The sequence below is a fragment of the Pundamilia nyererei genome, unplaced genomic scaffold (assembly GCF_000239375.1).
Source record: "Pundamilia nyererei isolate P.nyererei 1_Seehausen unplaced genomic scaffold, PunNye1.0 scaffold00049, whole genome shotgun sequence".
Classification (NCBI taxonomy): Eukaryota; Metazoa; Chordata; class Actinopteri; order Cichliformes; family Cichlidae; genus Pundamilia; species Pundamilia nyererei.
The window spans coordinates 1,485,095-1,507,239 of NW_005187450.1; the positions used below are offsets into that span (position 1 = coordinate 1,485,095).

At 40.7% G+C, this 22,145-nt stretch overlaps 2 protein-coding genes across 2 annotated transcripts in view; both read right to left on the reverse strand.

The window, feature by feature from the left end:
* The window catches only part of exosc10 (exosome component 10), a 12,374-nt gene extending 3,382 nt beyond the window's left edge, over nt 1–8,992 (reverse strand). Inside the window, exons 1-19 of the mRNA XM_005732935.2 lie at nt 8,756–8,992; nt 8,065–8,201; nt 5,217–5,340; nt 5,025–5,129; nt 4,677–4,836; nt 4,261–4,369; nt 4,092–4,167; nt 3,892–4,002; nt 3,635–3,778; nt 2,031–2,221; nt 1,764–1,920; nt 1,433–1,581; nt 1,218–1,268; nt 956–1,067; nt 758–805; nt 605–680; nt 405–505; nt 225–317; nt 64–132 (exon numbers count right to left, since the gene is read on the reverse strand). Coding sequence (XP_005732992.1) covers nt 64–132; nt 225–317; nt 405–505; nt 605–680; nt 758–805; nt 956–1,067; nt 1,218–1,268; nt 1,433–1,581; nt 1,764–1,920; nt 2,031–2,221; nt 3,635–3,778; nt 3,892–4,002; nt 4,092–4,167; nt 4,261–4,369; nt 4,677–4,836; nt 5,025–5,129; nt 5,217–5,340; nt 8,065–8,201; nt 8,756–8,881 — 2,139 coding nt within the window. The 5' untranslated portion in view covers nt 8,882–8,992. The remainder of the gene's footprint in view (nt 1–63; nt 133–224; nt 318–404; nt 506–604; nt 681–757; nt 806–955; nt 1,068–1,217; nt 1,269–1,432; nt 1,582–1,763; nt 1,921–2,030; nt 2,222–3,634; nt 3,779–3,891; nt 4,003–4,091; nt 4,168–4,260; nt 4,370–4,676; nt 4,837–5,024; nt 5,130–5,216; nt 5,341–8,064; nt 8,202–8,755) is intronic.
* A 7,021-nt stretch (nt 8,993–16,013) lies between these two features.
* Nucleotides 16,014–22,145, reverse strand: part of cntn3a.2 (contactin 3a, tandem duplicate 2) — a 38,061-nt gene continuing 31,929 nt past the window's right edge. The window contains exons 19-23 of the mRNA XM_005732936.1: nt 21,931–22,040; nt 20,339–20,525; nt 17,311–17,423; nt 17,015–17,183; nt 16,014–16,165 (exon numbers count right to left, since the gene is read on the reverse strand). Of these exons, the coding sequence (XP_005732993.1) occupies nt 16,068–16,165; nt 17,015–17,183; nt 17,311–17,423; nt 20,339–20,525; nt 21,931–22,040 (677 nt within the window). The 3' untranslated portion in view covers nt 16,014–16,067. The remainder of the gene's footprint in view (nt 16,166–17,014; nt 17,184–17,310; nt 17,424–20,338; nt 20,526–21,930; nt 22,041–22,145) is intronic.

A 22,145-nucleotide genomic window follows, 5' to 3' on the forward strand; every position in this document is an offset into this window, starting at 1 on the left:
AAAAAAAAAAAGAAAAACTAAAAAAAACAGGATATGGATCGGTGAATAGAGCTCTTTGATTACCTCGAATATTTTTGAAGACGGGTCAAACTTGGCATTTTTGTTGACGTGCACATCAGTGGAGGGTAAATACTGAAATCCCAAAAGGAAGACAAATGAATACTGAACCTCAAGTTCGGTGGCACACAACCAGCACCGAGGGTAAATCACTGCCTGCCTCTTACCATTCTAAAGGGGTTTTCAAAGGACTCAATAATACGTCTGGCTTTCATCTGAGCCGCTGAGCTTGACTCCTGGTCATCCTTTATTTCCACCTCCTTTAACAAAAAGCAGAGATCTCACATTTCGCAACACAGTTACACACAAATCATCTCACTCTGAATAAACTAAATGTTAATCTCCACCTCAAACAGTGTGATTTTAGCTGATGCCACGAGACCGCTTTCTTTCTGTACATCTACGTCCTCATCCTCTGAGAACAGCATCCCCTGCTTAACTGGCAGATCTGAAAAAATAAATGAATGGATGCATCAATACAAAGCCTAATGGGCTGAAATCTGCTATCGTTTGAGCGATGCAAAGCACACACGAGCATGAAGCTTACCATCAGCAGAAATTTGAGGGGGGTCGCTCTCGGAAACCCTGGATGTATCATGGGGACCAAACAACGGGACCTCAGGCTGGAAAATGATATAAAACCACATTCATTTCCCCTGCAGTCATTCAACCTCCAAAATCAACTGGAATTTAAGCAAACCTTTTTAATGGGCGTGAGTCCTTTCTTCTTCTGCGCTGCAATCTCAGCCTGTGTGAAATGCAAAAGATATTGCAATATTTGACTGATCCTGGTCCCTCAAATCATCAGTGACATCTCAAACATTGAACTTATAATACCAAGAGGGGAGAAAAAAACCCCAAAACATCCCCCCCCCTGCTGCCACTCATCTTTCCTCACCTTAAGGAGGGGCATTTCCCTGGCCTGCTGCACTAACAAATGGAGCTCATTGATGTACTGCCTCACCAGTGGGGGCACAGGGTTACAGCAGGCAATGATGCCCTGAGGCTCCCTGAGTAGGTAAAGACAAAATACTGAGCTGGAGGTTATGAATAAAAACATTAAATTCATCTACTCCACAGTGAAAACAACAAGAACCGGAAAAAAGAAAAAGGAGAAAAAAAAAAAAAGAGGAAAGAGAAGAGAAATATAGTCAACTTACCTTGGCAACTCCTCAGATATTTTGATCATCATGTGAGTGGGCAGGACGTATCTAAACACACAGGTAACACTGGATTAAAACATGTTACGACTTCCAAACCCTAAATCATTTGGACTGTAATATGTAGCTGGACAGGAAGGATAAGCTAGAGAGAGGGAAAAAAAGCTCCAGCAAATTTCCAGAACAAGAAGTCCATCCATTTCCAGGCAGCCTACCCGGTGCTTTCATCTTCCTGCCTGGCCAGTTTGTCCCTCCAGGCAAACAGCAGTCTGAAGGCAGTGAGCTGCTGGGTGTTAAAAGACTTTTTCTGCTTCCTCTGCAGCTCCAAATATGACTCTTCTGTGTAGATAGGCTTCACATATTTCTGTTTGGGAAGAGAGAGGGGGGCACATGGCGAATCGTGACAAATGTCAGAAAATCTTGAGAGGTCATGGTGTGGAAATGTAAAAATTATGGAAGCATTAAAGACTCCAATGGAACTATTAGAATTGAACAAGACTATTAAGGAAGTGTCACTTTAATCTTCATGGTGTATGAAGTGCACACCTTGAGGGAAATGCTGCTGCTCTTGTTCCAGACACTCTGCAGCAAACCGGGCTGTCCGTGGTTGAAGTCGAGAAGCTGTACCCTCACGCAGTCGTAGATATAAAGAAGGTAGTGGGTGTCTGTCCGGGCATACTGCACCATCTCATCTGGCAAGGGGCTATGTGGACAAATGTGGACTATATTTAATTCCCCCAAAACAACCGTACAACGCTTGAAGCTAAGTGAAAAGTATAAAACTATGCATTCAATAACCAGGAGTCACCATACCGAACCCTCCAGTCAGCCAGCTGGTAACGTTTGTCAGAGTCCACGTTGCAGAAGTGTTTTAGCAAGTGGTCGAGGGAATGCCTGGCCAGGTTGAGAGCCCGGCTTGCCTGATGTGTGTCAAAAAGGTTGACAACATACAAGCCAAAGTCCCTCTGGAGCCATTCGATGTCAGAATCTGCACCGTGAAAAACCTACGAACAAAAACCATGAAGTGTTGAAACCTCACCGGTGCAGAACCAGCTTATTTAATAAAGAAAAACAATTAAGACTCATTTTATATCTATATATTTTCTTTTGAAAAAAAGTGGAGACATGCTATGTAACATTTGGATCATTTTCGCAAATCTTTCAGTGGTTTAAAGCCTACGCACCACACTTTTTTCACAGGTGTCCTACAGTGAGTGAGTCATGTCTGCTCCCACACACACCGCGGGACGCTTGCCAACTTTATCAGATGTGTTTGAAAATAATAAGGACACCTCAAACAAATTCCGGCTCAGGGGGGTTTTAACTTTACAAACTTATAATCATTACACTGGTGAAGATTCTTTTTTTCCCAAAAGGCCTCCATGTAATATCAAAAAGGAGATGATGAGAAATAGCCCCAAGGAAGATATACTCCCTTGGGGCTATTTTAAGTGCATTTTCAGTTCTGAGATGTGGGAAAGTAATGGCTTTAAAAAACAGAAAGACAAGTAGTTAGACCACCAGACTGCTTCTCTTTAAATATGTATTTCACATTACAGGGAAATCATTCACATGTAGGTACAAACACCAAAAACTGGTATGTAAACCCATTTATGATTACTTTATTGATAGAGCTCATAAGCTATTTATAAATCCCAACAGGGTAAATGATTTCTTCCCAAGATACAGTAAACTGGACTTGGCTTTTTGAATGACCTTCGTGTCAAATTATGCACTTTTAACCAATCAAAAGTCATATCAGGTCAATTCAATTATATTTATATAGCGCCGAATCCCTACAGCAGTCACCTCAAGGTGCTTTACAAACAAACTGGTGATCATAAGGTGCCTGCTGGTGTGACAGTAAGTTATTTTTCTGCCTCTTTGTGTTGGCCTGTTTAAAAAGAAAAAACACTTAAAGAAAAAGAAACTGATAACAAGAGCTGAGCAAAGGGTAAGAGAGTCTTCATGAACAGAATGCATGAAATTCACTGAGTTGCACAGGAATAAATTGGCACCAGAAGGATGTTAACTGGCTGAACCTAACTGTATGCATCATAGTGCTACCAAAGCTGTAAAAGGCAACCCTTGACCTGCGTGACACGTTGGTGCTGCAATTGTCATTGGACCGCTGGAACGACATAACACAGAGTATGCAGCACAAAAAAGTACATTTTCACACTTTAGACAGATTTTCCCCCCAGTTATCTGCTGCACTGATCATGTACCAGAACAACAGGTCATGCCTGTCCACTGCACTATAACGAATTCAGAACTGAGATTAAAATTTTAAAAACAGCAGCCGACTGTGCACCTGCCCACCTCAAACCAAATCTAACCAGACATGTAATCTCATCTGCTGTTGATAGAGCAGAGCAGGATACAGAGGGAAAATGATTGGGGAGTGTCTCCATTACCTTGACAATGGAGGGGTCAGTGAATGCCTCATTCAAGATGTACATCTCGCTGCGGAGCTCCAAGGTGTCGATGATGAAGTCCTCCTCTCTGGTGGAGATCTGCATCAGACAGGTGAGGCCGAGGAAACTTCTGTAGGAATGATGCTGCGATGAAGAACAAAGAAGAAAGTGAGCAGTGAAATTTGTATGAAAATGTCCAAATAAATGAATTTGTGATGCAAAATTTTTACATTACACTATGAATATGAGCTCTGTACCTCCAGGTCCACTGCAAATTCAGACAATTTGCACAGCTTTTCATTTAGAGCTACCAAATCCTCCAGTGTATCAACAAATGACAACTTTGTCTCAGCTACTGGTTTGTGCATCTGAAAAGAAACCACAGATTAGACAGAGGCCTAACCAACAGTGACAGCATCCTATTACAGGAATCACACATTACACATGAGTGTATTACCTGAGGTTCTGGCTTAGACAGAAGATTTTCTGGTATTGTAAGATGGTCCAGTTCATATTGGTATGGGTGTGCAAACCTGCATGGATCAAAATCCCAAGTATAGTTGCACAATAAAAATAAAAAATGGAACAAGATATGATGTGTATATTAAACAAGGTAGAATGCTTACATGTCATCAACATGTTCCTGAGTTCTTTGCTGGTGGATGAAGTCAGCCAGGGCAGCTGGGACATCAAGGTCCTCAGGCCTCTCTTTACGCATTTGTTTGTTGGTAAAATCTATGGATGGAGAACAGGAAAGGTAATAAGTTTGACACGCTAAAGCAGGAGTGTCAAACATAACCTGGGGGTGAGAATCAGCTCACCCACAAGACAGCTTTGGAAAATTAGACTTTTTTTTCCTTTAGGAGCATGCATCAAGACATTACATTTATAGTTAGACTTCTTTTCACTGACAGAAATGAGAGTTTCAGTGGTATAAAATGAGTTTGACATCCCTGCGTCAACGCGTTTATATTGCAATCAAAAGCTAACACGAGAAAACAATAGGATGAGGAAGAATATGAGAGTAAAAAGCATGTCTTACAAGATGGAAGTGGCTTTACTGCATTTGGCTTGATGAAGATCTTGGGTATAAAAGGCGTGTTGCTGTTGTCAACTTTTTCCTTGAATTTCAGCTGAGGTCGTGTGATGTTCTTGGCATGGAGCAGTCGAAATGTCTCGGAACGACTGCTAGGACTGGAACCCTGATCCATAAAAGCATTGTTTAGAAAAAGTGTAGAACAAACGTACTACTTTCAAAAAACTTTTTTTTGTGTGTGCGTGAGATTTAAGAAACGGCTGCCAGGTCTGGCACATATTGTTTCTTCTTGAATTCGGCCCAGAGCAGACACTGGCATCTGCAGTGTAATAGCGGAGAGGTTAATTAGCCAACCTTGCGATTCCAGCTGGAAACGACAACTTTTGGAGGCTGGAACCCTGCAGGCATGACAGGCTGCTGGCTCCTGTTCACCCCATCAGCTTCATCAAGAAGAATCCCCTGGAAATCAGACATGAGAGCTCAGGGTTACTTTGCAAAGACTTTTTCGTGTAGAAACTCATTCGACACCAAGGCTGCGGGTCATACCACTCTTTCGAGGATAACGTCATTTGAGTCCACGACCAAGTCGAACCTCTCCTCCAGCCCTGTCAGCTTGTTCCGGTCTCTCATGTGAGATCTGCATCCATGGTGCTGCATTATCTGACTCATACTAACACAGAGGCACAGTGAAAAGATTACATTTTGATTACTGATGCACAGCTAGTGACAGGTTAGTTATTCAATAAAACAACTCATCTGCATGCGTGTCAAAGGGTACGTCTGCACTAAAGCCTCGTGGGAGACGTCTGGAAACCTTTGCTGACCCCTGTTTAATTTGAAAACTGCTACCTTGTGTTTTAATCTAGAAGTCCAGCAATTACGAGTTTCTAATGACAAGGCAGCCAGCCACGTCTGCATCCTGGATGGGTCTGATCGCTTACTAAGGCTGATAGATCTTTTGTTATGCCACATTATTTATAATTATCACTGTGTTTTCGCTCTACTTGTGTAAGAAGTCCCAGTGCCATATGTCGCACAATTGTTTATCCACTTTTAGGAATCACCAGTCGATACACTTCATCTTTTGGTGTATTTATTAAAGCACTGGATGATTATGGATCTGTTCTCTTCAGAAAACAGTCTGCAAGCAGTTAGCAGCAGCCAATTTCCCAAAAAAGAGGAGATATCTAGGCATTACACAAAGTCTTATCTGAGAATGTGCATCTGTCTGATTGGTTAAAACAGGTGGGGAGAGTTGCTTGTTTTGCAGGAACTGAGGTGGCCGTGACCGATATCAGGCGCCAGTTATCGTGTCTACAGCTGCCCTCATGCATTCTTTTACACTGAGATGTCAGCAGATTTCTAATTAGTGTGAGCGACTAAGCAATAACTATCAGTCAGTAAAATACTACAGATCCTACTAATCCCAAACACATATCAAACCCAACACATAACAACTTACCGGTAATACTGGTGTGTTACTTTCAGTTACGTTTATAACCCACCATCAGCCGAAGCAAACGATCACCGATCTTGTTTGCTAGAAGCATCACACGTAGAGTATGAGCAAAAGTCTTGAGTTCATTCTTTTGTATTTCGTTTCCAAGATGCCAGATCTTCTTGCTATTTTTTTTTAAAGTGCTTTTCTCTTGAGCAACAGCTCTCCAGGCTTTCTCGAAGTATTTCAAAGGCATTTGGACACTGGTTGCTTTTTTACTGATTTTTAATCCAGTACTTGTATCTGATCATGTTCAGAGAAATATTTTTTAAGCCACTTAACACTAACCTATGAATCATGCAAGCTAAAACCCAACTGAAACGATGAACCAGTGCTGTGCCTACACATAGCTTGGCAAACAGCCAACTGTATCTTTAGGCATTTTGCTACTAGAAGCCTGCTTAAAAAACATCCTTTTGGTCTCATTTCTTTAGATGAATCTATGAAAAACGCTAGTTTATGCCCGTGAAACGAAATGTCTGACATAAAAATAGCATTTTTGCGCCAACAATGTGATTTCCACTGAGCTATTAGCTGAAAATTTGGCATACCCTGGCATGGTGTGGAGTATGTTGTTTAAAACGAGCGATCGTGGCTCAAGAGTTGGGAGCTCGCCTTGTAATCGGAAGGTTGCCGGTTCGAGCCCCGGCTTGGACAGTCTCGGTCGTTGTGTCCTTGGGCAAGACACTTCACCCGTTGCCTACTGGTGGTGGCCCCAGTGTCCGGCAGCCTCGCCTCTGTCAGTGCGCCCCAGGGTGGCTGTGGCTACAATGTAGCTTGCCATCACCAGTGTGTGAATGTGTGTGTGAATGGGTGGATGACTGGATATGTAAAGCGCTTTGGGGTCCTTAGGGACTAGTAAGGCGCTATATAAATACAGGCCATTTACCATTTACCATAAAAAAAAAAAAGAAAGTGGAAAAATCGAGGCCCAAGGAAATAGTGGTAGGCATTAAAAACTATGTACAACAGGTAAAGAGTATTAAAGTAATCAGAAACTGTCTCAGTGGAAGGGTGGCTGTCAGGAAGCCATTGTTAAGGAAAACAGGGAGGGAAGGGTGAGATATGACAAATTACACAAGAACTGGATTGAAAATCAGTGGCAACAGGTCTTACACCTTGAGTGTGTACAGCCACCTGAAAAACATGGTGGATCCTCTGTCATGAAACAGAGGGCAGCCAAAGACGAGCCCTGAATGTTTTCCAAGAAGCCTGGAGAACCATTTCCGAAGACTACTTAAAGAAATGATAACAGAGCTTACCTAACAGATTTCAGGCTGTGTTGAAGGATAAAAACGATCATACCAAATGCTGACTTTCAAACTCATTAGAAATGTACCAACTGTCTCTGTCTTCTATACTGTATTTGTATCTACATTTGCATATTTCAGTAAATTTCTGCACTGACATGAAATGACGGGCGGCTTGAGACTTTTGCAAAAGACACTTTAAAAATAATGATGGAAATGTAATATACATTTACAGGCAAGTGAGTATAGATGGAAATTACTTTTTAAAATGAGTTAATATATGTTTGGTATACAGATATGGTTTAAGAGATTCATGTGGTCTGATTATCATTAAGCTCAGTTTTCATTATAAGTGGAGTGTACTGCTGCAAAACTGTAGTGTTCCCACACTTCTTGGATCGAATTTGCCTCAAACTTCAACAACATAGTTTGTCAGGACTACACAATATATACATATGCATATATTGTGCTATGTCTTACTTCTTGTATTGTCTGTTTTTGTTACTGTTTGTACTGGAGCACTGTAATCAACGTAATTTCCCCCAGGGATCAATAAAGTATTGTGATTCTGATCAACTCACTGAATGCATTGTTGAATCTGTGAATTTAAAAAATAAAATAATGCAACAACACACTATATTCTCACCAGTGCAGGAGCTTATCTCCTTGACTTTCACAGAACTCCTGGAATCCTGGGAAGCTCCGATAGAAATCATATTCATCCCCAGCTTGAGGTAGGCCGGCAGATGCTTTGGTGGCTGATAATACAGCACCAAACCCATGCTGTAGAGAAAAAGATTGAGCTGTTAGTTACTGTTTAAAGCCATTTTCAATATATTGAAATTGATTATAATTAAAAATAAAGGGCACGGAAACACTGCTGTTCCTTATTAGTTACTGTTATTACATCATATTGAGGGAACAATAAGGTTTATCCACAGAGAAAAGCAGCATGGATATAGTGCTTATTGAATAATTTAAAATGCTCTTACTTTGTCATTGCTGGCTCTGCTGACTTTATATAAACAGAGGCTATTTAACCAAAGACTTTAATAGAGTATGTGGTTGGTCCCAGGAGATACTTTAGGACTGGATTTCTATCACTTTTCGTCCGTTACTTGCAACACTGCATGATAATAACTGTTAACTACAGACTTCCACATTTCTAACGATTTAGCAAAGACACTCCAGACTCGTAACGTCGACCTTTACCTTTACAATCACCTGTATAAAAGTCATCTTGTCTCAACAGCTTGCTGTGGATGTTTTCAACCAGCTATCAGGCATCCACGTTGCTTTCTTGCCTGCTAGCATGAACTCCGGATTTGTTTACTTACTTTAACAAAAGCGTCCACGTCTCTGAAACCGGGGCACAATTCGGTTTTGTCCTCGTCGTTGGTGTCCAAATTACTGTCCTTAGGGCCACTGCTCTTTAAACCTTTCTTCTTTGAAGAAGCCATCATTTAATTTGGTGCTATGTACATGTGTAACGCAGGAAACAACTCGTTTCTTCGATGATTCTTCTGGGCCACTGGGAATGCCGAGGGACAAACAGCACCACCTAACGGTGCGGGGTGGAAGGGCCACTACCAGGCGGATCGTATCACAGACCATCAGCCGAAGCAAACGATCACACATATTTTTACTTTAATTATGCTGCACTAGGCTTAGACTGCTGAGGGCTTCCCACGATGCACTGGGAAGCGTTTCTTTTTCATTCATCTATTTTCACACTCTGTGTTTATACACCACAGCTATTAATAATGTCTGGCTCTCCTCCACAGTGTGTCTTTTCTCCTGACTTCCTCCCATCACCCCAAACAAATCGTGGCAGATGCCTGCCCCTACCCGAGCCTGATTCTGCCAGAGGTTTCGTCTTGTTAAAAGGTGGTTTTTCCTCCCCACCGTTGCCAAGTGCTTTCTCACAAAGGATTGTCTGTTTTGGGGATTTTTGCTCTATTATTGTAGGGTCATCATCTTACAATATAAAGAGCCTTAATGAGACTGTTATTGTGATTTGGCACTGTATGAATTAAATTAAACTGAACTGTCTTCCTTCCATCACCCCCATGATTGCCTCTCCCTGAGCCTGGTTTTACTGCTGGCTTCTTTCTGTTGAAAGGGAGTTTTTCCTTCCCACCATCACCAAGTGCTTTAACATAGGGGGTCGTCTGTTATTGTAGACTCTTTACCTTACAATATGAAGCCCCTTGAAGACACTGGTGTTGTGATATAACCTTCACTTAAATTCTTGAATTCTATTTCAATAATACTTTAAATACGTAAAAATTATGTACATATATGTAAAATATGTAAAAAATTGTGCCTTTCTGTTCTGTGTCTTGTGTACTGTTTGTATGTATATGTGTCTTTCTTGGTGCTGTTACACCCAAATTTCCCCTTGTGAGACAATTAAAGGATTATTCTACTGATTTTCTAGGTTAACCCCTACCTCTAAAACTGTGAACCGACTCAACATTGGGTATGAATCAGAATATGACTGCCTGTTCCGTCTCTGGTTCTCAGTGTACCTGTTCGGTGCAGTCATACTGCAGGCACTGCCTCATGTCCAGTTTACTGCCTCACACTGGACAGATGCACTGGGATGGTGGGACCATTAGGGGGCAGTATTGACACTTGCAATCCGTAGCAACCGTGCCACAGCATCTGCTGCATTGGGAGGCAATATACACCAATCATGTCTCAGCCAATATCTCTCTAAGGGATATTTGAATGCGAAGCACTTTGCAGTTTTCGAGCTAAGGTGACCACCATGAGTATACTAATCGGACATAAATACATTCCCCTTAGTCTGGTGTAAAATTCCACTAATTGCAGACAAGTTACAGTGGCCTGATGCTCTTTAGTGGCCAGTGGTATGCGAGGAGCCCCGGCCAAAGTATTGACACACCAGCTCATTACGGATGATCTGTGGTATGTAGGGAGAAACCTATCTTTTCTTCACTTCCCCTTCATATTGATCTCTTCACAGGGTCCTCTCCCTCTTATTATCTTAAAAGCATCTCTGCAACACTGGGCTCAATCAATATTTCACAGCAGCTTTCCCTGTCATTCTGTTGTTTTAGTGGAAGGTATCTGAAGTTCAGCAAATACATGCTCTAATAATCCAGAAGAAATTCGGCAGTACTCTTTGTGAAGGCTACAGTAAAAAAGCCATCTGCTTGATGTGTGCTGTAGACTGTGTATTTTTTTGATACGGCGTGACGTTAGTATTCAAAGCATTTCATATCTGTGAGGGCAGTCGTTATTACACAGTGTAAGAATACAATTAGTATATGCAGCAAAAAAACCAACAAAAAAACCCTTTAGATGTGTTCTTTAGCCACCGAAAAGGACATTACCGCTGACATTTACTTCCATTTATACGCTTTTTCATAATATTATGCATTTTATAGCTTTGACGGTGCCCCAAGGCACCACTCAAAGTCTTCCTGCAGTAAAACACACTAAAACTGCTGATGCTGTAAATGACAGCAGCACACATATAATTCAGAAAAAAAAATCCAAGACAGGAACCCTCAATGAATTGTTTTTATTAACTCCCTCATTTAGAAAACACAAATGCACCAAACGATATCATACATGCACAGCTTCAGCATATCAAGATCAGCTGATGACTTTTCAATGTGAAAACGCTGCTGCCACGATCTCACGGAGATCACCTCGACATGAACATTTTGAGGAGTCACGACAGAAAGGCCAAGCGTTGTAACCCAGAGCTGTAATCGTAAAGTCTGTCCGCACTTAGAAATCCAATGAAACTACTCGCACTTATTTTAGGATCAAATTAGCCTTTTCTGAAAATCGTAAAGCTGTATTGGTATAAAAAGACAAAAAGTACTCGTAAATAATACCACTCGTATTATCCACTGTGCACTGGCCGGCTACCTTGTAACAGGTAGGTGTTTGTGTCACTGCACCAAAAGGCTGTGTGTGATAGCAGCTGCTAGGAAATGTTACTCTCTGCTCATGTATTTTTCAGATTCAGGGTTTGACTGAGAATTACAATTGGAAGCAGCACTGTTTGGTTTCCCGGTTGGGGGAGGGCGGGGACGTTGCTAAAAAAGCCAAACGAAATACATACACTATGTACAGCATCATTTATGAAGGCAAGGGAGATCTCAGCGCACCAACTTTTGATTTAGAAATCTCTGGCTCTCAATTGTTCTGTTAAAAACAACACTTGACCTTTGTGCAGAATCTTTAGGGGGAAAAAACCCAATCAGTAACCATATCAAACATAAAAAAAAAGAAGAAGAAGATCAAAGTCAAACTCAAAACATCTCCACAGTACTGATACGTTACAAAACAGAGGTTGGCAATGCTTCTATGTACCCAAAGACACAAGTTCTTTTTTTTCAGTTCATATAATCAATAAATTAGCCAGAATAATGCATTTCCTGTGTAAACATCTGTTAGTCTAACAATGTCATTCTGCGATGAAAGAATGTATACAGATTAACCACACGTAGAGCCACAAAAACAACGAAACACGATTCAAAGACAGCTTCAACACTCATCGGGGAAGTAAACCTTTACATTTAATGTGAGCTTTACCTGCCACATGCACCTGATGTGACCTTGGATTTGGGTCCCTTTCTGGTTTTTAAATCTTACTTAGTCCTTCGCTCCAGGAATCTGCGTTAAGTGGACAGACATTTCAACTCCTCCCTGAGTCAAACTCACTTTTTAAAAATCTCTACCTCCCACATTGACCTTGTTTTGCTCTCGTTCAATGTCCGCAATGCTTCAGTCGCACAAAGCTTTGAACCATAGCACAAGAAATGAGTTTAACCCCCCTCCTCCCTCCAAATAGATAAATGGTTGTCTGAAAGCACTTGTCCATGATGTGGCAGACTAAGGTAATAACCGTGCACAATCATGCTCGTACACATTTACGCACGCACCTTTCATCGTGTCGTCTTGATGAGATTGTCCTGATTTAGTCTTCCCTAAATCCTGATATATTCGCCTTCTGTGAGTGTCATTAGTACCATTACTCCTATGCCCTTTCCCCACAGAAACCCCGCAGGGCTGCTCTAATTTATTAAGATGTTTTAATGTCTGCTAAATCTTGGCACACATCAGGCTTTCCGTTCATCAAGTCAGACTGTTAAATAGACCCCTGTGTCCTGCGCTGACACATTTCAGATCTATCCGCTTCTGCCATCTCAGAGCTATTGAAAGATGAAGTGAAGCAGGTCTGAATACCTGAGCTGCGGGGTTTCGCTGAAATACATAAATAAACAATGACAACACGGACCACATAAAAAAAAACAAACAACCAATACGACTGACAACAAAGGACAAATTCACAGAGTATTAAAAACACAGCTGACCACACATTTAGCCAAATAATGTCTAAGCTGGTGGCTAGATTTCAATTATCAGACTGGCACAATTGGCAGCGCTTTAAACCTCTCGTCCCGACGGCAATGGCTGTGAATATACGCTGACTGGCACTGGCTGTGTGGTCCCAGATGGATGTAGACTGGGGCTGCAACTGATGATTATTTTCGCTATTGATTAATCAGTCAGTTGTATTTCCCATTAATCACTCAGAAAACTGTGAACAATGTATATCCCTCTTACTCAGAGCTCGAGGCAACATCCAAAGATTGCTCATTTTGTTTGTTTCAAAGCTCAAACATATTGGATTTTCTTTTTCATGCCATACATTAAAGACATGAGAGTTCTGGATTGTGATTGGCCACTAGGTGTGTCTTCGTGTCTGGTAACCAGGCAGCTGCTTTATTTTAAATTAGCTCATCAGCATTAAACTGGTTTGACAAAATAAGCTTCACCTATGGAGCTTTCACTCGACATGAGGAGAGAAATACAGCTGAAATCTTCCAAACAAGCAAAGAGACTCCTTAGTTCAGATTATTTGTGTCATTTCTTTAAACTGTATTGCCTTACCTATATAACTCTATCATAGAGATGCTATACCACCCTTGTGCGTGCATTCACAACAGAACCAGTGCCAGGCTCTGTTAGGAAAGAGCAAATTCAACCATGTCGGAAGCATAAGAATTTGTCTTTGACACCGCAGTGAGGTGTAAAATGCAATAATTGTCCAAGAGAGACTTTGAGTCTTTAACTGAAAGCACTGGTAATGTTTCAGTGTAAAAACCAGGTGTTTAACAAATAAAAAACGCGACAGAGAAGTTCAAACCCAGCTTACTTTCTCACCTCCACACGGCTGGCAAATCAGAGTGAAGTGGGTGTGAAGTGATTGTTGATATTGTCAGTTTAGTCAGATAGAGAAATTTGTTTGTTTCGACTACCTGACGTGCCCCATCTGATGAAGTAAACAAATAAGTAAGCTTCAGAGGTGCTGGCTGTGAATACTGGACAAAGTCAAGCTGACGGTTTGCTGAGCTATGCTTACGCACTGGTCCCATTGTCAATGTGCTAACATGAGAGTGGTATCAGTCTTCTCTTTTAACCAACCGTGGAAATATCAATTTGAATGTGACATTAGACTCAATGACATTTTGCTTTGCTCCGTGCTATCAAAGGTCAGTAACCAGCGGCCTGTACTACAAAGCAGAGGATTTCTATCCAGGTAACTTCAGGTTAACCCTGAGTTTTCTTTACTATGAAGGTGGTTCGCTTTTTATCGCCATAGTAACTCATGCTGTGAAGCTAAAGAAGCTTTTGTTCCATTTTAGCAACCAACAGGTATGAAGTCACCTCCTACTGATTGATCAATTCTCCAAAAACAGCATCATGATTCCTGAAACATCCCTCACATCTGTGGATAGCAGGAGGGTCTAAAGGGAAATCTTTGAATTTCCCTGATCAGCATCAGGAATAAATTGAACAACAATTTTATTGTTCTGAAAGCGTTAATATGTGATCCTAAAATCCTAAAATAGAGGAGCTACTTGACTATTTTTTATATTTATTCTTAACTCTCAGACCGCTAAACACCACCAGCCCTGCAGCAGAAAGAATAAAACCTAAAACTGTCTTATAAACATTAATTAAAGGGAATATTCGATTATAATCCATCAGATTCTCCTGTGTTTTAATGATAGAGCTGTGATATCGATAATTCAGTAAAGTTACACAGTGGGCATTTTTTCAGTCCTGGCTTCAAACAGGCTAAACGCTCACGCTTTCATACAGCGTGTTTAATACTAAACGACTGTACAGCACTTTTCAGACTGTTTCATTTTTAACCTCTTCATTTTTTCCCATTGCATAGTTTTATCTTCTTTTCTCTGTGATTGGTCAAATGTGCAGATCATTTTGCGAGAACGTGCCGGTCAAACCCCGGGTTGACTTATCAAGTTGATGACCAGCTTACCAAGCGTAAAGATAACTGAATTCTGATACTGGAGAAATACCCAGAGTATGCTGAACTCACTTTGTAGTACAGGGTCCAGGCAAAACCTTTAGCCTAGCGAGATAAAGGAAATACTGCATATTTCAAAAATTAATGTGAAAACAGGAAAGTGAGATTAGAAAATCGATACAAAAGTAACTAGGTCACCCTCTAATTTTGATTTCATATAGTGGTTTGTTGGCAGATCATTGCAATCCCATTCAAAGTTGAATACTGTGGAGGGAAATATAATAAAAGGTACACCTTGCTGTGTTTTACATCTTAAACAACAAAGTCTCACATCTGAGAAGCTGAAGCCGGTGAACATTTGTCATTTTCCTTTGATAAATGACTTCAATGACTGCTGTTTAAGTTCGCTGAAGCACTGGTGCTGCAAAAAAACGGAATTACATTGGCAGTTACACACCTCTGCCGGTACTACTGTATACAAGCAAATGTAAAATTTGTGAACGCAGAGCAAAGTCAAATCCATCATTCGGCAGGCTATAACTATAACTAGCGTGAGGCATTAAAATTTTTAGGAGCTTTCATGGTACATTCAGCTCCGCACAATCAAAAGATAAAAGGTAAATGGAGGACAACGGCACTATGAGGTGTTTTATGAGTTTCATCTGGGACACAACCGACTTTTAAAGGATCACGTAAAGATGGAGATGGCTGCAGTATGTTCTGAAACGCTAAGTACCACTAACCAGTGTCTATAAGTGACGCCGATACAAGAATCTCCAAGGCACGGGCACAGGTGAATGAACATGTCTCTACTTTCTGATTTTGGAGAGGAGAACTGAAAACTCAGAAATACAAGGAAACAAACAAACAATCATAAACTTCTCTGCAGGGCTTTCTGCAAGGTTCACTGAGACCTTCGTGATAAGAAAAGTGAGGAATAAAATGTTGAGGAAAGCATGTAGCTATCTTAGCAATAACAACGAGAAGGCTGCAACTACTTTGGCACATGAATGGAAGTAAGGCATCTGTATCATTCTAGAGTCAAAAAAGAGTTGAAATGGAGCATTGTTCCCAACCAGCAAAAATGTCAAAACAGACTTATGTAAGAAAAAAAAAGCAAGCGTTTACTGTTAATTAAGTGTCTGACAGCACACTCTTCTCTTGTGCTGCTGCATACTTGCAAAATAACACTGGGAGAAAAATATGCGGTACCTTAAAAAAATGCAAGAAAAGAAAAAACCTTGACCACTTTCACAAATTAAAGAAAACAAAACAAAACAAGAGCCAATAGTGAATGCTGAAAAACAGAGCAGAGTCTGTTTGTGTCACAACGATGACCTGAATGAGGATATTGCGATGGTGAGGAACAGGGAGAGGGGGGAGATCTCCACACTCCAGGCTCTGGAGCCACGGGCGCTCATACCTGGGAAACAAGAAAAACAAGGTAAAAGCACCGTGGCTGACATCCGCCTGAAACACACATTTCTAACCCAAAGTTTCAATTCTCTGCTCTGTCAGCTGCTGAGAATAACACGCTTAGGTTGTCAAAACATAAAATATGCATGCTGACGTTTCATGGGGTTACTTAAAATGTGGTGCAAACTCATTTGTGTGCTGGCTTTTAAGTGCATGGGTAAAAAATGTATTAGAGGAAGTGAGTGTAAAGGACCCAGAACACTGATGCAGTTTGCTTCAATCGCTGCTTTCTCACTACATAATATACTTGATAAAAATGACTCTGCCAGACAGCGCGTTTCCTGCTCCTCCGGGAATGATGAGCCCATTTAACAAAAAAACCCATGTTGAATTCTACCTCTTTCTGTTTTCAGGGATACGACACAAAAGTTCAACAATCCAAAGTAGCATTTAGGGCAGGGGAACAGCCCCCGCTGGAGTCCCACAGGACACCAATAGCATCTAGCCAAAGCGAGTCTGTGACAGAGATGGATTGTGTTGCATATTTCAGCAAACTATAAGCGCAGAAGAGCGCAGGGGAGGTGGGATGGGGCCTTGAGTAAGGGTGGGTCAGGGGAGGACAAAATGTCCCTGTCAGATTTACAGTGTTAAGTGACTTTATTTACAAAAATGGGCAAAAAAGAAAGAAAAAGGTCCCAGTGAATTCATATGTCAAATTTTGGCATTTGTCTATGTTCCTCTGGAGTATGAGAGCAGCATATTTTAAAGGGAAGGGCACGAGGAAAACTCAAATTATTCTTTCCGTTTTTGACCATTTAACCACTGCAACTTCACAAAACATGAACACCGAGCTTACTTAGCTGGTGGATTCGTATGGGATCTGATGCCGGCCCTAATCCTCCTTCACTCAGTGTCTGCACAAAGATGATGTACTCCTCATCGTCCTCAGGGAGGGTCAGCTCTGCTGTTGCATTGACTGTTGTGAGTGTGATTACCTCTTTGTGTCGCTGCCTATGGTATGACAGCTGAAAGGGGAACACAAACAAGGTTGCAAATATGTTTTCTAACACCATAACAACTTCAAACGCATAAGCTTCGTGGTTACCTAGTGTACCAAGTTCCCGTGAAAGCAACTGAGAAAGTAAAACTCACTTGATAGCCCAAAACTTCTGATTCTGATTCCATTGCCACCACAGGTTCCCAGTAAACAGACAGCTGAGAGCCCATTAGGTTCCATCCCACATTCATTGGCGGCTGGGAAGGTGCTGCGTGATATAAAAATTATTAACAATTTTATATCACTGCAGAAACATTAGTGTCACATTGGTGTATAATCCCAATTTCAAAAATTTGGGACACTGTGTAAAATAAAAAATAAAAACCAATAGTGTATTCACAATAAAACAAGGCAAACATAACAGATAATTAAACTGAGACATTTTAATATTTCATAAAATATAATAGCTCATTTTGAATTTGATGGCAACAACACATCACATCAAAGTTGGGAAAGTAAGTGATATTAAAAAGAAACTACTAAACAGGTTTATGAGCAACAGGTCAGTGACATGACCGGGTATAAAAGGAGCATTTTAAAGAGGCAGAGCTCCTCTAAAGTAAAGATGGACAGAGGTTCATTGATCTGGGAAAAAAGTGTGTCTGCAAATTGTGGAACAATTTCAGAATGATGTTTGTCAAATTGTTAGGACTTTGAAAATCTCATCATCTGCAGTACATGATGTCATGAAAGATTCGGGGAATCTGAAGAAATCTCTGTGCGCAAAGGATAAGGACAAAAATCAACACTGCATGCACGTGATCTTCGTGCCCTCAGGCAACGCTGCACTAAAACCAGGCATGATTTAGTCATGGAAATCACAGCATGGGCTCAGGAACACTTCCAGAAATTGTCTGTGAGCACAGTTTGCTGTGCAGGTTAAAGCTTTATCGTGCAAAGAAGCTGTATGTGAACACGATCCAGAAGCATCTTCCCTGGAAAACTGTTCTGTGGTGAGACAAATTGAAACCCGAAAATCTTTCTGCAAAACACGGACACTACGTCCCCAGATTAAAAAGGAGAGGGATGATCAGTGATGGTATGGGGCTGCGTTTAGTGCCCATCTAGTACAACCGGAAATGAAATATGCGACAAACAAGACCCAGAAGTGTTGAGCACCACGAATCTTATATCAGACAAGAATAGGACAACATCGGTCCAGCAGCTTCTATCCTCAGCTCCCAAAAAATTCATTCATTAAAAGAAGACTGGATGCTACACAGTAGTAAACATGGCCCTGTTACAACTTTTTTGAGACTTATTTCTGCTGTCAAATTCAAAATGAGCTAATATTTTTTCAGTTTAAACTTTTGAAATGACTTCTATGTTCTGCTTTGTACTAAATATGAGTTTATTGGAATTAGCTAACCATTGCATTCTGCTTTTATTTGCATTTTACACAGCACCCCAACTTGGTGAGATTGAACAAGAAAGATTTTATTTCACTTAAAGGATAACACAACTTTAAAAAGATTGAATTAAATACTATTATTATATGACACTAATCTTTGCCCAGTTTGGAAGTACAAATAAAGTGTGGATAAAAGCAGAATGGAACCAGTTCACTTTAAGGTGATTTGCTTTGCAGCTTCAAAATCATTTTGATGCTACACTGATCTGTTAAATGGCAGGTGGCATCTGTTTAATCCCCACTCCCCGACTACATTGCCCATTTTGGCAGTTAGTAAATTCAGTGAGAGGGTAGCACCTCCTGGGAAATGCAAGTTGCCAAGGATAATAAAGGCAAAGCCCTGCAGATTGTGACTACTGAGGACACAAGGCCCTCGTCAGGGGACTGACAGATCAAGGTCCGGTTGCACAGAGTCAAGTGGAAGCAGTGTGCTTGGAAGCAGAAAAGATATAAGCGGGTCAGGCTGATGACTAAGCTAAAGGCTAACAAAACCATGTTGGCTATTCCTTCGGGGGGTTTTTGGAGGCAACTTTTGCTCACAGGGCATTAAATCAGACCTGCTTCAGCTCTTGTACAAAGCAAACTAATGGTGTATAAAACAGCTTTATTCGGGTTAAGCACGCTAATCTGCCTCCTGCTGCTGACTTGAAATTGTCGGCATTGAGATGAAGACTCTGTGTTTGTTACATGAACTGTTGCTAGTCTGTGTTCCAGCACGTCTCTAACCACTGCTCAACAAATCTTCATACTCCGCTTTAAATTGAAACTACTATGTCAAATGTGGTAAATGAGATGACTTAATGTTTTTGAATAATATGCGATCATTATGAACTTAATGTGTTTTTAAAGATTCGCAACAGGGCAACGTTTGCCACTACATCTCCTTTTAACAACACTTTGCAAGCATTTGGGAATAAAGGGAGGCGGCAGTCCTAAGAAAGATATATTTTTTATATTTTTTGCATTAAATAGAAATCAACTGCTCGACAGCTCTGCGCCTCGATTATTTGCTATGTGATAAAATATGCCATCAACCTGGGAGGGACCACATATTAAAATTAGTCTATGTGGCTAAATCTGGAATATTTACATGATGAATTTAAGTGCTCATAGAGAAGTACAAGCTACTCACGCTATGTACGTGGACATGCATTTTTTGCATGCAGTGAAGAACCATGTCTATTTTGAATGCAGTGATACCCGAGGGCCTGCAGAGCATGGTGCTATCCAAACTGGTTTTCAGCCCTCTTCCCCTGCACACAAAGATTTCTCTGGGTTCTCTTAATCTTTTAATATTTTGTCCCGTCGATGATAAAATCCCCAAAGGCTTTACAATTTTACACAGAGTGATAAAACCCTCCCTATCTTTACATCCTCTCTGGGACTTTCCTTTTATATTTTTTTGATCTAACTTTTTTGGCACGTGTTCCTGTGAAAAAGACCATATTTTTTCACAACAATACAATCTCTCAGATTTAGCCTATTATATTTGCATAGTTATCCTTTACATGCATTCTGTTTTTGTAACGCTGCACTGCGTTACTGGACTTGGATGCAGACACGTTTCAACACATGCTAGATTTCCCCAGCATTATTGGAAAAGCTAAGAATAGACTTCAATTAAACCACTAACTGTTTCCACCTCTGAATTCTAAGCAGTGTAGTCACAAAAATCAAACCCTTGAGCAGCAGTATTGTATGCCGCAACTTACGTGGCTTTTTTGTGGTGACATTGATTGCAGGGAGGAATGGGCTAGTGCCTGCTGTATTGAAGGCGCTGACTGTTAGGAAATACTGTGTATTTCCTGCCAAGCCACCCACTGTGGCCGAGGTTTGGTTCCAAGGCACTCTAACTTTCCCCATGGTCTCTGGTTTAGTGTCATCTTCCCAGTAAGCCACCTATTTTCAGAAAGAGAGCACGTAATTCGGGATAGAAGGCTTTGGATTGGAGCAAAATGTGTACATCTATTCTTTATGTGCTTTCTAGCCCATGTGGCATAAAAGGATGCTTGCAAATATTTGATGTCTTGAAAGAACTGTGAAATTTTAAATAAAAGGCTTTGATTGTAATGATTGTAATGATGATTGTAATGTGAGATATTTGATATCTCACATTACAAATCCTTACAGCTCCTAGAAATGGTTTAAAATGTACATACATTCGAACATAGATGAATGATTAGTCTCCTCGCTGATTAATTAACATATATTAATTGCCAAAAAATAATAAAAATATTCAGTGTAAAAGTGTTTTTCCAGCAAACACCAAAAAGAGAAAAGCAGCAAATACTCCCAAGTGTGGTGCAGGGAACTATAAAGCCTCTGTACTTAATGACTGAAACTATTCATTGATATTAAATTGCCAATCAATTCTTTTGATTGTTGCTTGACTATCTAATTGTTTCAACAATACCTCATGGCTTTGTAATGTGGCAATATTTTTTTCTTTAATGGAAAGCTGCCTGATTAAAAATGGCTTTTAAACAGTTATGCTACAGATCGAGTGCCAGCAAAATGTATTTAAAATAAACGTAAGAGATTTTTGTTATTATCCAAACCATTAGCCTGGAAATAAATGATCCCAAATGAAATCCTTTTTAAGCAGTCATTCACTTTTCCGTCATCATTATTCAGTGTCTAATATCATAGAAGCAGCTCAGATATAAACAGCAACAAAAAAAAAAAAGAGTAAAAAAAGAAATCTACTTTCGCAGATGGAGTTATGGAAACAACTTTGACTTTATTGAGCAAAAGAATAACAACATCTTTCATTAAAGCCCTTTGATCATCCTGATTATTCCATCAGAGGTATGTGGACGAGGCAATCAGGGTGTCCTAGTTTTAAAGGTAAGAAGGGATGAAATCAGCAGTTCCTGGTTTGAAGTGTAACAGTTTAATGTTTTACTCAGAGGAAAGTAAAAACACACCACATCTAGACCCGTGTTGCTGCTGTGCTGTGCTCCATGCATTTCCAGTGTAGCATTTCCCAGTGCCGTGACACAAGGCCCGATATTGCTATCATGATATCCCATGAATGACAGCAACATGAAAAGGCATGTGGCCAGGCAATTTTCTTTTGTTCTCTTGAAAACGCTCTGACATGTTTTCCTGTTGTGTTGCCACAAAGAGCTGTATAATTTTGGCAATAACAGTCGGCCAAGTGAAACAGCCATTTCCATGGCGACGCAGAGTTTGGAAGTGATGGTTTTGAGGTACAACAGGGGTTGATGGTGAGCATTTGAATCGTGTTGCTTGTGAGAATGTGTGTGTGATTTCTATTTCCATTTAAAAGAGTAAAATGTACCTCATAGCCCAGAACCCTTTCAGGGATGAAGGAGAGAGCCTGCCAATTCACCTCAATCTCAGAGGCTGAGACACTTCTGGCCCTAACTCCCGCTGGCTTCTCACTTGGCTCTGAAAACAGACAACGGGAGACTGAGCTGTGCCGCCGTCTTCCAAAAGCACAGAAACGAGCAGAACAAATCTCTTCAATTTTTACATTTATAACTGTGCGCATTC